Source organism: Rhagoletis pomonella, unplaced genomic scaffold (assembly GCF_013731165.1).
Source record: "Rhagoletis pomonella isolate Grant_MI unplaced genomic scaffold, Rhpom_1.0 Rhpom_scaffold_00008, whole genome shotgun sequence".
NCBI classification, from domain to species: Eukaryota; Metazoa; Arthropoda; class Insecta; order Diptera; family Tephritidae; genus Rhagoletis; species Rhagoletis pomonella.
In genome coordinates, this window is record NW_023458562.1 from 11,514,823 (window position 1) to 11,532,237 (window position 17,415).

Genomic DNA, 17,415 nt, shown 5'->3' on the forward strand with positions numbered 1-17,415 from the left:
AATTTCAAACTTTTTAAGCAGAATTAAAAAAATATAGAATAAAGTTTTATACCCTATTAAATTTTAGTATTATAGAGTACATGTATGAACCGGCTAATAATTCACGTTGATTTTTAATAATTTTTATTGGTGGCGGTGCTACGCATCTTCTTCTGTAAATTGATTTTATTTTTTTTTTGATATGGGGGAAAATGCGAAACACTTCGATAAAAAAAATCTCAAAAATTAACGATAAAATTTAGCGAATTCAAACCTGCATCTTCTTATACTAAAATTTACTGGACTCCAAACTGCATACTCAACATTTGCTTAAGAAATCAAATTCGTTGGCATTTCTTACTGTACTGGTAATGTATATGCTTTTGCGTAAATACCCGATGTTAATTTTATATAGTTATTATTTGTTTTTGTTCAAGCAGAAAATAAGTAACGAAAACTGCAAAGCCGTTTTCACGATCTTTTGAATTTTTAGATTTGCGGCGTCCTGCCAGAAACGAGCGATATGTACATATGCATGTAAGAATCTTAGAAGCTAGCAACGGATTTTGTTTTTGCGTTTCTTAGCTGTTAAATATCTGTGTTTGCATAAGAAGCGCGTGTCTTTAATAGTTTCCTTAAAACTACATATTTCATTAACTAAAAAATATTTCGAAAAGTGTGATTTACAACTACATATGTATATGTATGTAAGAAAGTAATAATAGTCGTAAAATTACAAATTAATGCTATTTCTCATATACTCTTGCCGTTTTTTGTTTTTGTTTTTTGTATTTAAAATAATGTGGTACTTATAAAGTTCTTTTAACATTGGGGGGGGATGCATGCTTTATGTATATGTATTTATTTTAAACTGTACTTTTAGTAAAAAAAAATGATTTCACTTTAATAATATAATAATAGAAAAAAATATCACCAATTTGTTGTTATCCATTTTAACGTTTTTATTCATACGAAAAACGTATAAATATTAATATGTTTGCTTGCATGCGTGGGAGCACATATTATTTTTCTTCGTATCAAATCGCTTTAATACACTAAATATAAGAAATGAAAGTGCATCATACAATATGTATGCACATGTGTATATATGTATGTATGCACATACGTATTTGGGTCAAAAAATGACATATGCAAGTGTTTTACGGCATTTTACTACAGCAGGGATTACATGATTTGTATATTTATACAGAAGCCACAGAGTGGTGTCGTCTAGAAATGCTTAATGATAATGAGTTGAGCTCAATAACAAATGTCCAAACAAGCCCACTCTAACTGTCAAAATGTACAAAACGTTCGATCCTTGCTTGTGTTGTTTTCGAGCAGTCAAGCTGATTAGTTATTTTTAATTTTTGTAAACGGTTTTGACTCAATCCACTTTAAGTACATTGTATGTATGTATGTATGTACGCATACTAGACTGCATCACCAAAAAAAGTTGCGGTTTCCTGTCGGAATTAAAAAAATTATTACATTTGAAGATGTCCACCAAAATATTTCGGAAAAATATTAAGATTTACTTACGTGAGCTGGACCGATTTGAAAATTCCTCTAAAAATGGAGTTTTTTATGAATAAAAATAGTATCTTAAAGAACTTTTTGAAGAAAATTCCCTCAAATCAGAAAATAGATTAAGCTTAAAAAATCTGCATAAAAATATTTAAAAATCTTTTCAACGGCCTCATAATAATGAGACGTTCGATGCTGTTTTTTTTAACCTTTTTCAAAGATTGATTTACGAAAAACTTGAATAACTGGACCAAAACTATTCTGATTTAGACTTATGGGGTGTCAGTAGAAAGGTATTTTTCCACGCATTTTATTTCTGTGCAAAAAAAAACTCATTCTCGTCCCATTTTTTTTTTTTTTTACAAATACCAACACATCTTAATTCAACTTGGAATGATGCTCGTTCATCCTACCGTCCTTTAGTAAAGAAATAAAAAGGGCGAGAAAATACCTTTCCAATGATACCTCACAAGTCTAAATCGGAATAGTTTAGGTTCAGTTATTCAAGTTTTTTTTTATACCAATATTTAAAAAACAGCATCAAAAATCTCATTATGACGATTCTGTTGAAAATTTCTTTAAAATATATTTATGCAAATTTTTTAAGCTTAAACCGTTATCAATTGAGGTGATTTTTTTTTTTAAAAAATCTTTAGGAAACTATTTTAATTCATAAAAACTCCATTTTTGGAGGTATTTTCAAATCGGTCCAGGTCACGTAAATCCAAATATTTTTCCAAAATATTTTGGTGGAAGTCATAAAATATAACAGATTTTATAATTCCAATGGAAATACAGCACCGAGTTTTTTTTTGTATGGGGAGTGATGCATACATATGTAAGTATTTGTAAGATAAATTGTAATAATAGCCGTCTTAACCCAATGCGCACCCAAAAACTCCTTTCAGTGTTAAAATCCCCTTTTAATGTATTTTTTTTTTTGAAAATTTTAAGGGAATGTTGCTTGAATAATACAAGTTATTACAACTTTGAGCAAAATCTTTAGCAAATATGCTTCAAATTCCTCCTCTATAAGAACGAAGCACCAAATACTAGAGTACGTATTTTATTTAAAAATAAAAAATAACTGATCATTAACGAGATAATTTTTAAAGTAAAGCTGAAGTTGATTATATAGGGCGTATAAAAACATCTACGACTTATAATCAACGCCCTCTATATACAATTTTCCGGTATTACATACATAAAAATGTACATCTATAAAAATAGATTTCAAAGTTAGAAAATAAATTTAAACCATAAAGGTTTTAAAAACCCGATACCAGTTTTTATGAAAATGTAGGTAGAATGTATTAACTATAAGCCATCGATATGTACGTATACAATTCAAAAGGCGAATCAACCCGAAATAAAATAGTTTGATTTTTGAGTGCTTCTCTCTGAGAGGTCTACATTGGGTTTGGCTTCGATGCCGTGTTCACGAAACATTTGATTTGAAAAGCATTTATTTTACCTACACCATGGCTGGTGGCAATCGGCTATTTAAATTCCACACTCATTTCAAGTGTCAGTCTGTATGTTGTCTACATTTGCAATCGTAATGATTTGACTTTTAAACCCACATAAATACTCATTTTCCATTTATAGAATGTCTTGCAGATTAAAATTGTCATTGTCTAGCGAATTGATTAAATCCTGCGTAGAGAAGTTGCCGCTGTCTACCGGTAAATTGTCAAGGAATTCGAGACATAAATCGTTTGAATTGGCTACTACTGAGTTTATAGTCTGATTAATGGCATTGGCAGTATTAGAAGGAGCTGGGGCGTTAACAGATTGATTTACGGCCGCAGATGACGCAGCCGCCGTTATGTTATTGCTTGCGATATTGTTATTACTAGGTCCAAGGACGCCGCCTGCTCCATGCCCACCCAATACCCCGCCTCCGGGACCAGGTCCGCTCCCACCTGGGCCGGCTACCATACCACCAGAAGCTGAGCTGCTGTTTACCACACTTTGTGCCATTTGCATCATTTGTGTATGTTGCTGGTGCGTTGTTGCCGTCGACGAGGTTTGTTGCACGAATTGCTGTTGCTGCATTGTGATTTGTTGTTGCGACTGCGACATATGTAGCGACGCCATTTGCATTTGGGTCATCATGCTGCCAGGTCCGGGTCCATGCGGACCAGGGCCACTTGATTGCTGTTGATGGTGTTGGTGTAGCATTTGTTGCATCTGCATATTGCCAGGTCCAGGTCCGCCGTTACCTCCAGCGTTTGCTAGCATCTGTTGTTGCTGTGATTGCAGTTGCTGCTGTTGTTGTACTTGTTGTTGGCGCATCATCTGCTGCTGGATCTGTGCTGGATTCAATTGCATTCCTTGGTTCGGACCGGGGCCCATGCTACCGCTGCCTCCACCTGACATGGGACCACCTCCGCCAGCGTTAGACATAAAACCACCTGAACACCAAACAGAAAACAATGTATTTAATGTAGTCTTAGATTTTTAAGAGCTTGTTTATAAGAAAATTACCGGCGCTAAAACCTCCGGGTCCTTGGCGCATCGGGCCACCTGGGCCACCTCCAAAACCCATCTGTTGCTGCTGTGACATCATCATGTGGCGCCATTCCTGTTGCGATCCGATTGGCATGCCGTCAGGCGTCACTTGTACGTTGGGTGGCCGCTGCTGTGGCCCCATCGGACCGCCATAGGGACCCATGGCTGATCGCGGACCGCTCGCACCCGAATGCTGCATGTACATGGAGTGCTGAGGACGCATCATTGGACCTATTGAAAGCCGAATTGTAAGTTATAAATTTGTCATAATTTATGCGACTATATAAAATTGCCTGAAGGTGGTATGGGCTGCTGTGTCATTCTTCGCATCGCCGCTGCTTGGGCTGCTGCATTCGGAAATCGTCCACCGCCTCCAACGGTCTGCTGCATCATTTGTGCTTGCATAAGCTGCGCCTGCGACGCCTTGTATTCTGGCGGCGGGGGACGCGCTCCGCCCATGTGTTGCTGTTGCTGCTGCATTGCTTGTGCTCGCATCATTTGCTGTTGCTGCAAGAACTTTGCTTGACTTATATTCATTGGTGGTCCACCGTTGGGACCAGCACCCATCATCATAGCAGCCGCAGATGAGTTTGGTACATTAGGACCATTCTGATGTGACATATTGCTGCCTGTCATCATACCGCCCATTTGGTTTGGTCCACTCATGCCTCCCATGCCTATCTGTGAACCTGGTCCGCTCGGCCCCATAGCATTCATGCCGGGTGGAAGCACATTCGGACCACTGTGTACGTTACTACCAATCACGCTTGACTGCGGAGCGCTCGACTGCTGTTGCTGCTGGCCCATGAGATTGTTAGCACCGCCTGTATTGTTCGTCCCGTTAGTATTGTTATTGTTAGGCCCGTTGGAGCCCACTGGCGAACCCACATTTGTCGAAGTTACCTGCGCCAAGGCAGCGGCTGCAGCTGCGGCTGCCGCTGCTTGGGCCTGAGCTTGCGACTGGCGCTGGCGCATGTTGGACGGCATCTGTTGATTTTGCTGCGCTTGCTGCTGTGCCTGCTGTTGCTGCTGCTGTTGTTGTTGTTGTGCCTGCTGTTGTTGGGTGAAGCTCATTGATTGTGTTTGCGAAATAGAGAAGCCGTCTGAGGTACCTGCGAAAAATGCAAAAGACATACATACAATAAAAAAATATGCTTATCATGGATGTTCTCAGGTTGTGGCACTCACCATTTCCGTGATTGATATTTGGATTTGGTTGCTGTTGAGACTGTTGCGATTGTTGTTGCTGTTGCGGATTCTGAGTATTTTGCTGTTGCTGCTGGCCGTGTTGCTGTTGCGCGCCATGCCCTTGCTGTTGCGTTCCTGGCCCATGGGTCTGTTGTTGCTGCTGATTGAAAAATTGCACGGCCTGTTGCGCAGCCACCGAGACATTGCTCTTCATGTCCCCAGTCAAATGGAGATGTTGACCAGTCGAGACCTAACATAAAAAAATAAGGTCTAATTACTCGTTTTATTCAATTAAGACACCAAAAATTGATGTGTATCTTTAGAATAGTTCACAAATAATTGTCCGATTGAGAATTTAAAATGATTTTAGATTGATGGTATGTTTAACTCTTTCATTTAGTTTGTACATTATATTGGACATCAGAAAACCGTTTTTACGTTCACATTGAAGCATCTTTTTTTCAAATTAGTTGCTACAATGAAATGGCGCGATGAAACTAAATTAGATATATTTTACGTTTAATTCGGTTGGATTTTCGATTTTGTGCTCAATAGAAGTCATATTAAAAATGCCAATTGCTGGTATAGAAAAAAGGCAGAAGACGAAGTAATTTGAGCCGAAAAGCTAGTAGACAGATTTCCCTGCATTGAAATGAATGCAACACACACGCACACAATAATGTTATTAATCGGTTATGTTCGGGAGTGTACGAGAGTTATGCGAATTTTCCGTTGTTGGCATCTTCGTGAGCCTACATTCATTCATACATACATGTATGTATGGATACTCATTTACTGTGGGTGGTCCATAAGGACACGGCAAAAATGTGATTGCGTGGTTACAGTTTTTCTCAGTTGGAAAATAGGCAAGAATCTTACGAGGTAATAAAAGTTTTCTTTCAGTTTTTATTACTAAAATTGTTATCATGATTAAAGTTATCTATTAGTAACCCAGAAGATAATTTATGTAGGCCTTCTTAAGTAAAACCATAATAACAGGCCTACCCAAGAAGGGCTGAAAGAAGTGCTTCCTTTCATGCCTTCTAGAATCCGTTTACAATTTACGCGAATGCATAAATTTATATTATTTAGCATTGCAAATGAACTTCAATAAACATTTTAAGTGGCAACAACACATATTTGATATAAGCCTTAAGCAAATACTTCAAATATGTATGATTTTTATAAATTAAAGAATCGAAAGGAGAAAGGAATGTAGAGTGGATGGCCTCTTGACTCTCAGGAAGGCCTTTCGGAAGGGATTTTAACTCCTGAAATTATCTACTGGGAAAGCACAAAATGAACTCCATCGCTTCTGCCTTACTAAAATAATTTGTAAAATACTTAATATACCGCCGAACTACTCCGACCGATTGCGGCATAGAAGTTGTCTGATACCAAATGTACATTCTGAATTCCCACTGTCATAAGGGGGCCATGGCCTTTGTTAAAGTAAGTGAAATCCGGCAGGAAAGTGGTGAGGGCCGCTGGGTGAATAGTAAGTTGCTGGAAAGGCATTATTACGTTCTTCTAGTTTTCACTGGGTTATTGCAAGTCGAGACTGCCATTACTCTCTTTTTTACTTTCACATAAAAATTATTTATTTTGTCATTCGAACCGAAACGAAGAGAAGAGCAAGTGTTTCAAGTTAAAATCGCGGAAAGTGCAGAGGCGAATGAAGCATATTTCTCATTTGGTGGAGAAATGTCATAAATCGAAAATGCGAAAAAAACAGCTCCAACTGTTTAACTCTGGTTTTTCGACTTGAAACGAAAATAAATAACCAAAAAATATGTAAATTATTTCGTCAAATTTAGTTCAGTCCATGATAAAAATATAGCAAGGTAGAACCGTTCTCTCAATTTGTCGGCCATGATTTTTTTTGAAGTTTGCCAACATTTTAAAATCATATAAAATTTAAAATAAAAAAATTAAATTGTTCGAAATTGTTGTTGCTTTAGATTGAAAATGAAAATGTGTGTGTGAGTTTGTGAGTAAATTTAAAAATTAAATTGTTTGGAAACGTCAAGAATTTTAAAAGTGACTCTCAGCGGTTCTACCTTACTATATTTTTATCATGGTTCACATGGACAACAAAGCTATCATTAAGACTTAATTTGGTTTCTTTTTAATCAAATTTGAAATTTTGAAAAATGTTGAGTATGCAGTTTTGTAGCCCATAAAATTTTAGTAGGATAAAGAGCAAATTTCAAGACGCTAGAAATTCGCCTTGATTTTTATACATTTTTTTTTTGCTGACGATGCTGGTCATTTTCTTCCATATAAAAAGTAATTTTGAGCATGGTCGAGAATACTTTATATGGAAGAAAAGGCACAACACCGTCAGCCAAAAAAATTATTAAAAATCAACGTGCTTTTCTATTTCCACTTTGACCTGCTAAAATTTAATGAACATATCTAAATTTTTTCGAAAAATTCTGAGTAGAAAATTTTACATTTTTGAGGGGATTTTGGTAAAATTTGTTAAATTTAATAATTTTTGTACAAAGTTGGAATTGTGGATTTATATGGTGCTTGTTACATAATACGCTAGACTTTTATAAAAAAATATGAAACATCGAATAAACAAAGAAATATATATATAAAGTTTCTATTATATCTTCCGTCACTGTATGTATCTACATTAGGGTGGTCCAAAAATGCATGTAAAAAAAGTATAAGTCGGAATTTTTATGCTCTCACCCCCCAAGATCTATATCGAATCTTTTATATCGAAAAAAGTATACAACAATTTTTTTATTTTGAAATCAAAAAATATTTAGAGGTCGCTCAAAGAGCTCAAAGTTTTCCATGAATTTTTGTATGGGAAAAAAACACTTTTCGTAGAAATACTATAGAACTCTTGAAAATCAATGTCTTTCGATCGGAGGACTCAGGTTCTCTTCAGAAGATTTCCAATAATAATACCCAATAATTTTTTTAACCATTTTTGGCAAATAATCCCGGGATTTTCGAAACTTAAAAAAGACCGGGATCCTAACATTCCTATTACATACACCCTCATTATGAACTACCATATGATGACGATAAGCGCTTGTAACCGTTTTGTTTTAAATCAGTTTTCGTATTATCATTTTGATACGCCCGACAGATGTGATATTGTGAATGACAGCGATTACTGACAATTTGAGGAAGCAACTGTTATTTCATAAATACGAGTAATGAAATAAAATAGAAAGGAAAATTATCATAGAAAACTAACAACTCTACTTATTATACTATAAACGCTTGCCGTCAGATTTTTTTCGATACGAGTTCAATTCGTAAAGTGGGATGACGGAATGTAAACGTTTATCGTGTATCGTAAAAATTCCTAATAGGGGAATAAATTGCGTTCGCTTAAGCATATACCACAATCCACACCCAGAATTCTTCACATTGTCATATGTACAGACATCTCCATACATATCGCACACTAAATCAAAAACAATCACAACTCGAAAGTTTTTCAAATTTGGTTTTTATCCATAAAACAGTTCACGAACCTTATACATATCTAGGTCTGCCAAAATTTCCTCTTCGGCACCGTCTTATTTAACGAGAAAACTGCTATTAATACTGCATCAGCATATTTTTGCCCTCTTGAGCATTTGGGATTTTTTGAGTTGTGGCTGTTGTTTTTCATTTAGGGTGCGATATGTACTATGTATATATGTACATTAGAGTGGTCGAAAATTGCATGTGAAAAAGTAAAGTCGGAATTTTAATGCCGCCACCCTCTAGGATTGTTCTATACCAAAAAAAAAATAAAAAAATGTTAAATAAACAATTGGGTATTAATACTGGAAGTCTCCTGAAGAGAACACAGCGCTTGGTGTGGGTCAGGGATTAACCGCTCTATACACCCTGAACAGATGAAAATAGATACGAATCATCAGCAGTGGTTGCTGCATTTTACTCACGCAGATTTTGAGAGAAGAGAAATGTTAAGAGGAGAGACCGCAGGAACAGGTGTGAGATGGAAAGAGCGAAACAAGATTGCAGATTGAACTCACGAATGGAGCGAAGCAGCGAGGATATTATGTTCGTAAAGCTAATCTAAGGATGTAAATTTGTACATACATACATTCATGCGTACACAGTTTGATATACATACATACATAAGTGCACTTTCCCTACAGAAAATGCAACTAATCCGGGATGACGACGGCATCAATCGCACAGGGACATTCGACTAATACCACTTTAGATCTCATTATATGGAATGAACTATGAAGCCAGCAGTCGCCTTATTTATGTGTGTATGTACCGGAATTTAAAATTTTTTGAGCAGTGTGGCTAAGGACTTCATCAATATTTATTCATAATTGATATACATATATATAATCGCCCTTTAGTAAAAAAGTGGTTTTACAAGAAATTTTAGGAAAATGGGGGTGGTGGTTTGAAAAACCACTTTTTTGCTAAAGACCGATTGTACATATATATCAATATTGATGATTTCGTTAGACACAGAGCTCTAAAAATCTTAAATTCCGGTACATACACACATATAAATTCAAGGCCGTATTTAAGAAAAGTCGCTTAACTTCGACAATTTTCGTGCGATTGCTATAAATGAGGTGTATCAGTTTATTTGAAAATAGACTTAATTTTAGATAGTACTCCATATTTTGGAATTATAAAAATTATCGATGGTCAAAATTAAAAAAAAATTAAGAGAAATATGGGTCTTTTTTTACTTTTCCCGATAAAAAATCCCAACAAGCCTATAGTCCAGTAAAATTAGATAAATTTGGTAGGAAAATTGAAAAAAAAGGTAACAGCGATTTTTTGATGCAGTTTACTTCTATTTGACACGTAGATCATGGATCCACAGTCTTGCCCCTAAATTTCATTTCGCAACATTCCGCCATCTTGGATTTAATTTTTTTTGTGGATATTTTCCAATTTGCAAGCTTATTTTGCATTTTTCGTAAAAAATGGTTTCATACAAATATGTAGAGAATTTAATGTCCCACATTTACGATATAGAATGTTTTTTAAAAACAGCATTTTTTATCGTAAAAAATTAGCAAAAACTGCTAAAAAGTTATATATTGTCACGGTTTGCGCCATTTTTGGCAATTTCTGTTGAAAATACATAACATGTTGAAATTCCAAGGTTGTAGAGAATTTCATTCTCTAAAACTTTTGTGGCAACATTTTTTTGTACGACGCTTAGATCACGGCCGGGAACGCGATACACATAGCGATGTACGGGATGCGCCGTAAAAATGGCGAAAACCGTGATAATGTAAATTTTTTCGTGGTTTTTGCTAATTTTTTACAATAAAAAATGCTATTTTGAAAAAACCTTTTATATAACATATGTGGGAAATTAAATTCTCTACATATTTGTATATACCCATTTTTTACGAAAAATGCAAAATAAGCTTGCAAATCACAAAAACCAAAAAAAAATAAAAATTAAATCCAAGACGGCGGAATGTTGCCAAATGAAATTTAGGGGCAAGACTGTGGATCCATGATCTACGTGCCAAATAGAAGTAAACTGCCTCAAAAAATTGCTGTTAGAAATTTTTTTTAAGAAAAAGTCTAATTTTACTGGGCTACTAGTCCGACAATAGATTATTATATACCAGTTTAAAGGCCTATATATCTTCTTCTCAGATCATATTCGATTTGAAATCGAATCAAAAATAGTCATTCAAAAATTCATAAATCTAAAAAATCCTGTTTTCTGACCTAAATCGAATGACCTTTAAAAAATCTGTAAAAATAGGCAATAATATTTCTCATAAAACCGAATAAAATTAGGGAGTAAGGTCTTGAGATTTCAAAAAAAAAACATGAAAACTCATATTTGGATATAGGAAGTAAGGTAAATTAAAAACGCAACGTCTGCAGCAAGATTAACTAATGTACTTTTTTATTTCTTCCCGTTTATATTCAATTAAAGGCAAATTTACTAAGTTTTGAAACGTTTTTTTTCCTCCCCTGTAAATATCCTACAAATGGACTTAGCACTTTTCACTCTAAGCTAGTGATACAACTTTGTCCTCCAAAATTTAACAACATGATTACTTCTTTCAGAAATACATATATAGCATTGACACCATTAGGGAGTTCACGAGGTGTTGTATACTATCGTATTGTTGTATGTCGTAAACTTTAAACGGCTAAAACTATATTTAAGGAATTCGCAAGCTACGATAAAGGCTTTATAACAAAATTTCAAACCGTTAAAAGCTTTACGACATGCGACAATACGAAACCTTGTGAACCACCCAGTTAAGTTAAACTTTTGACGAATAAATGTAATCTTTTGGCAAATAAATTTAATCTTTTGGCAAATAAATTTAATCTTTTGGCAAATAAAATTAATCTTTTGACAAATAAAATTAATCTTTTCGCAAATAAATTTTACCTTTTGGCAAATAAAATTAAACTCTACTGTAGTACTAAACAGTGTTTGAAAAAGTAAAAAATTCACTACATAAAAAAACTGCTGTTGCTGTGCTAGGAAAGCATTTTTTTTACTTTTCACGCTTAGCTTTACTGCGCCAATATCAAGAGCTAACCTGCAGGATAGCTGAAATCTGTTTTTTTTTTTTTAAATAGCGATTTAACGATTTTTATGCATAAATCTCGATGCCTGGAGTTCTGCGCGACCAAATCTCATTTTTGCCACAACGGCGATTTAGGCGGTTTTGCAACTGGTCGATGGGCGGTTTTGCAAAAACATCAACGATATGACATTTATTAATTAATGAATTTGTGAGAAATAAATTGTAAAACAAGTAATTTTTAGCAAAAAAAAACCGACTTCAACTCCCATATAAAAAAAAATATATATATATATATCTCATGATCCACTGATCGGATCTCAACCAGATTAGTATGGGACCACCTCTGAGACACTACCTTTCCGATGCAGAATTATCGAAATCGGTTGACGTGGTCCAAAGTTATGCGGTAACATACATAAAAAAAAATAAAAAAAAAGATTCCGACGAACTGATAACCTCCTCCTTTTTTGGAAGTCGGTTAATAACTAGCCGGTCACGGATGCGCGAGGCTTCGCCACGCTCTGATTTGTATTAGGGATGTTGCGAATGTGGAATTTTAGACATCCGCGGATGCGGATGCGAATGCGGATGTCAAGTATTTTTAAGAAACAATCAGAATCTGGCATAATGGCGAGATGGTTGTTTAAACAGCGCTTACAAGCCAAACCAGATGTGACAGGTTTTCTATAGCTTTTTAAAAAGAATTCTTCATTCTCATTCCTTTAGCTTTTTCAGAATTTGGGGAATCTGTAACTTCATCAGCGCTTTTGGATTTTAGTTTTCGTAATTAATTTTTACTGGTTTGAAAAATGTGTGCTTATAGCGAGCTAAATAGGTGGATATGGAAAATAAATTATTATTTTCCAGAAATGAAAATTTTGAACAAAATTCTGTTTTCAAAGTCATGTTTTTTTTATAAGCATTTTAATCTCAGAAAGTTACACAATTCTTATCTAATTAAAGGTCAGACCTATAGTTTTTTAATTATTTGAGCATCGATTCTCTTTATAGCTAGATATAGATAGATATAGCTAGATTTCTGCTGGAAATCCCTATTGAAGGAGCTTACCCTTTGACTTTAAATAGCAAAGAAGGGACAATTTTACCACAGAAGTTTTTAGCCAAGGATCCAATGTATATCCCTATGAAAAAAATATTTCCCGACAAGTTAACAAAATTAATGTTTTTAAAATTTTTACTAAAAATAAAATCCCCAAAGAGCCCCATTTGAAATTATTGAAACGAATATATGTATGTAACATCAAAAGCAAATCACGAAAATTTGCTTAAAAATTACATTGTACACTTTCTTCTTTTGGGTCTAGTAGATTTTTTAAGATTAGTCCAAAAAAATCATAATAAAGAAATAAACCAATTCAGGTATTTAAAGAACAGAAAAAAAATATTAAAGGACTAAGTCCTCTTTGACGTACGTTGAAGTAGAAACTTGTATGACTGCCCATTGATAGCTCGGTTATATAGCTTAAGAAATAATATCTTTAAAGACATCTTTATCAAAGTTGATATTTATCAACCAGGACATCAGGACATTTGGCCAGTTTTGTTACACAAATATTCCTTCGATCACAGGCAAAAATATTGGCTACAATTTGTCATATATACGTTTTATCGGTGCACTTGCACAACATTCGCATTCGCAAAAGCTCCGCATTGATTATTGCGAATGCGAAAGCGAATGCGAATGTTAAATTAATGCGGAAGCTCCGCGGTTGCGAATGCGAATATTCGCAACAACCCTGATATGTATGTAAAAGAAATCATATGTCATCATGTACTTCGTATGTCTTTCCTTTATACTATGTATAGAAGATAGTAATTTTAAATAGGTGGCAACCCTACTCAAAAAATTTGGAAGTTTTTGTACTTGCGAAGGCCATGCACTTTCATTTGGTATCTCATTTTTTTAATCCTACGGACGGTGAAGATCTTTTAGTTTTTAAACAGGTCGCAACCCTACTCGGAAAAATAATACATTATTACACGTCCTAAGCTAAGTCTTTTCATTTGACAGTGACGGTACAGAACTGATGCCTATGTTTATTATTTTTGAATATAGTAATTTTATTAAAAGGTTGCAACCCTATTAAAAAAAATATATTAGTGCTTTTCTAGAGGTCAACCCTTTTCATTTGACACCTCATCTTTTGTAATCCAACGAACGGTGCGGATCTTATAGTTTTTTAGACAGGTGGCAACCCTATTAAAATTCAAAGTAAAAAGCATGATACAAATATTTAAAGGTAAAACCGCTCGCTCAATTCGTCCGCCGTTGGGTTTTTTTTTTATGTTTGCTAGCATTTTGAGTTTTCTCTCTCGAAATGCTTCTAATGTCAAAGAAATTCAAAATAAACAAATGAAAATTTATGATTTGAAATATTCATTTATTCAGAAGTTGAGAAAACTAAAACAATTCGAAACATGATACAAAAAAGAAGGTAGTTTCATTTAATGACATTCGTTGTTGCTGTTAACCATTTGACTTTTAATAAAATTATAACATTTCATTAAATTCATGCTACCTGATCACGAGCAGTGATATTTTTTTTTAAAGCAGAAGATTTCATCAGTCCACTCAAAGATGTCGAATATGATGAATCTGAAAATTAATGCAAAATGGGCTTGACGAATCTTTGTTTCAGAACGGATGAAGAAAGTGATTAAAATTATACTTATGCTAATTGCTTATCGGAGGGCGTTATGCGCAAGTCGAATTCAAGTTTTTTGCATACATTGGAAATTTTAAATTCGCAATTTGTTGAAGTTAATGGTGATACGCTAACCATAAAGCCTATTTTTTTGCAAAATCTGATGAGAAATTTAAAAGTAAATTTTCACGAATTTCATCAGGAATCACGAATTTCATGTGAACAAATATTTCCAAAAATTATAAAGCAAAACAAAAATAATTTTTCCCAATTTGTTTTTGTTTTGCGTGTTAATTTATTCACTTGGAATTGGCGATTATAAAAAGATTTATTTGGAAAGAGCATTCATTAGAATCTGATTTTTAAATCGCAAGATTGCATTCAAAATAAGAAAATGAAAAAATGACAACATAATGATCTCGTGATTTTTATTATAAAATAAAAAGAACAATTTCAATGAAGTCTCCTTTAACATTACACATTTTATATACTTTTAATAAAAAAAAGGTGCGAACCATGTAGGTTAAAAAATTACCAAGCACTGATAATGATTTTTGATTTGAAATATTATTAAATAAATTATATAAATAGGCAATCATGTTTCCTTTACACCCCTTTTACGGCTAAACTGTACTTCTAAGGTATAAACAATTATATATCATTAGAAATGTATTTTGATGCTGATGTGCAGGCAATTTTTGAAATTTCAAATTAGTTTAAAATAGAGCGAAAAAATCAATTCAAAAGTCACACCAATACCAATGCCATACATGTACACCCTGCAAAAATTTGAGGACCAGGTGGTCCACTGGGTCGTAGTTTTAAAGTATGAGCACAAGGACCAGGTTGCATACTAAAAACTTGTTATGCTGACCTGGACCACTTCAAACGTAAAAAACTGATATATGTGTTGAACACCACCTCTTCGTGGCCGATCGGCAATATGATTCGGTTGCCGAATGTGCCATGGTTCAAAAGGAGTAGTTGTCTAGGTGGTCCCATGTTATGCAGTGGTGGACCAAAAGTGGTCCCATGTTATGCAGCATTGGACCAGAGGCGGTCAGGTCCAATGACATCGCAATGTTAATGTAACCATATTTTCTCCATATATTTGGACCATTTTGGTTACTAGTGTTGGTTACAAGGTAGTGTGGTCCTGTACTAGTACTTAACCTAGTCCCACTTTTTGCAGGGCATGGTTGGGGCGGAAATGCCTCCTAAATGTATGCTTTAATATTGATAGTGAATTAAAGAAACGTGCTAAGCAGCAGTTTAGGAATAAGATGTATGTATGTATGTACATGAATAGATTAGCATCAAACAAGGATGAAGATAATTTTGAGTATGGAGAAGAAGAAAGGGATAAATACAGAAATTAAAACAAAAGTAAAGAAACCTAAATATAAAGACAAAGAGGAAGGAAAATTTAAATACCTAACCTAATAACAATGGTGGGGGTGAATATGTAAATGAAGAAAATAATGGACATATTTAGATCAGGATAAAGGAAAGGATAAAGATGAAGAAGAAGATGAAGACCAAGACGAGGAAGAAGATGAAGATGAATATGAAGATAAGGATAAAGATAACTTATCTTAACTTAACCCCTTAACTTAACTTAACTCACCTCAACTCATCTCACCTCCGCTTAAAAACTTACTCCACCTGACTTCGCTACACATTAATTCACCACACCTTAACTCCCCACACCAAAATCCGCCACTACTTCACTCCCCACACCTAAATTCACCACACCTAAATCCACCACACTTCAATTCACCGCACCTTAACTCACCACATCTTAACTCACCACACCTTAATCTACCACACCTTAATTCACCACACCTCAACTTTCTCACCACACCTCAACTCACCACAACTAAATTCACCACACCTCTTAAGACCAATTCATAACACCGTAACTCCCATACCCAATTCCACCACACTGCAACTCACCACACCCAATTTCAACACATGACATGAAATCACTAAAGAAACACTGTAAAGAAAAAGAGGAAGGAAAATTTAACTACCTAACCTAATAACAATGGCGGGGGTAAATACGTAAATGGAGAAAAGAATGAAGATATAGATCAGGATAAAGGAAAAGATAAATATGAAGACGAAGGTGAATATGAAGATGAAGATGAAGATGAAGAAGAAGATGAAGATAAAGATGAAGATGAAGATGAAGATGAAGATGAAGATGAAGATGAAGATGAAGATGAAGATGAAAATGAAGATGACGATGAAGATGAAGATGAATATGAACATGAACATGAACATGAAAATGAACAGGAACATGAACTTGAACATGAACATGAACATGAACATGAAAATGAACATGAACATGAACATGAACATGAACATGAAAATGAGCATGAACATGAACTTGAACATGAACATGAACATGAACATGAAGGTGTAGATAAACATAAACATAAACATTAAAAGCGATAGAGAGGAAGAAAGTGATAGGGATAAAAAGGATATACAACTGAAGAATGTGCGATGTTATATTGTGATGTGTTATGCTACATATGTTATGTTATTGAATCTAATGCTATTCTATGTTATGTTATGCTAAGTACTAAGCTAAACTCTCCTCCACTTAACCCATTCCAACAAATTTTATTTCAGCTCAACTCAGCTCACATAAACTATCCTTAATTTTAGCGGTTGAATTTCACCCGCTGGACGAACACTAGTTAGTATAAATGCGGGAAAGAAAATACTCCGATTTATTGTTTTAATATTATCAAAGTGGCAAGGCTGTTGTGAATACTCACAATTTATGAAACTTCAAAAAATTTTATTATCCGTCAAAAGTTGTTTATTGAAACTACCTTCTTATTTGTATCATGATTCGAAACGAAAAATTAGTTGCTGCTTTAACGGCTGCCCAAATTCCCTTTCCTCTGCAAGCAAAGCAATCTAAAGATCCTCAAGTTCCCGCAACTATCGTATATACAGCAAAAATGGACCGAGGTTTATGGTGTTATGAAAAC

General features: G+C 34.7%; 1 protein-coding gene across 13 annotated transcripts in view; it reads right to left on the minus strand.

The window, feature by feature from the left end:
* Nucleotides 1-2,732: 2,732 nt before the first annotated feature.
* LOC118744187 (neurogenic protein mastermind) overlaps nt 2,733-17,415 on the minus strand; it is a 209,864-nt gene continuing 195,181 nt past the window's right edge. For 7 of the 13 annotated variants that reach the window (XM_036477004.1, XM_036477010.1, XM_036477008.1 and 4 more), the window contains exons 4-7: nt 5,209-5,458; nt 4,314-5,132; nt 3,997-4,251; nt 3,109-3,923 (exon numbers count right to left, since the gene is read on the minus strand). In XM_036477004.1, the coding sequence (XP_036332897.1) occupies nt 3,109-3,923; nt 3,997-4,251; nt 4,314-5,132; nt 5,209-5,458 (2,139 nt within the window). Of the gene's footprint in view, nt 3,924-3,996; nt 4,252-4,313; nt 5,133-5,208; nt 5,459-17,415 lie in introns of all 13 variants that reach the window. The other 6 variants (XM_036477012.1, XM_036477011.1, XM_036477013.1 and 3 more) reach the window with 1 other exon arrangement.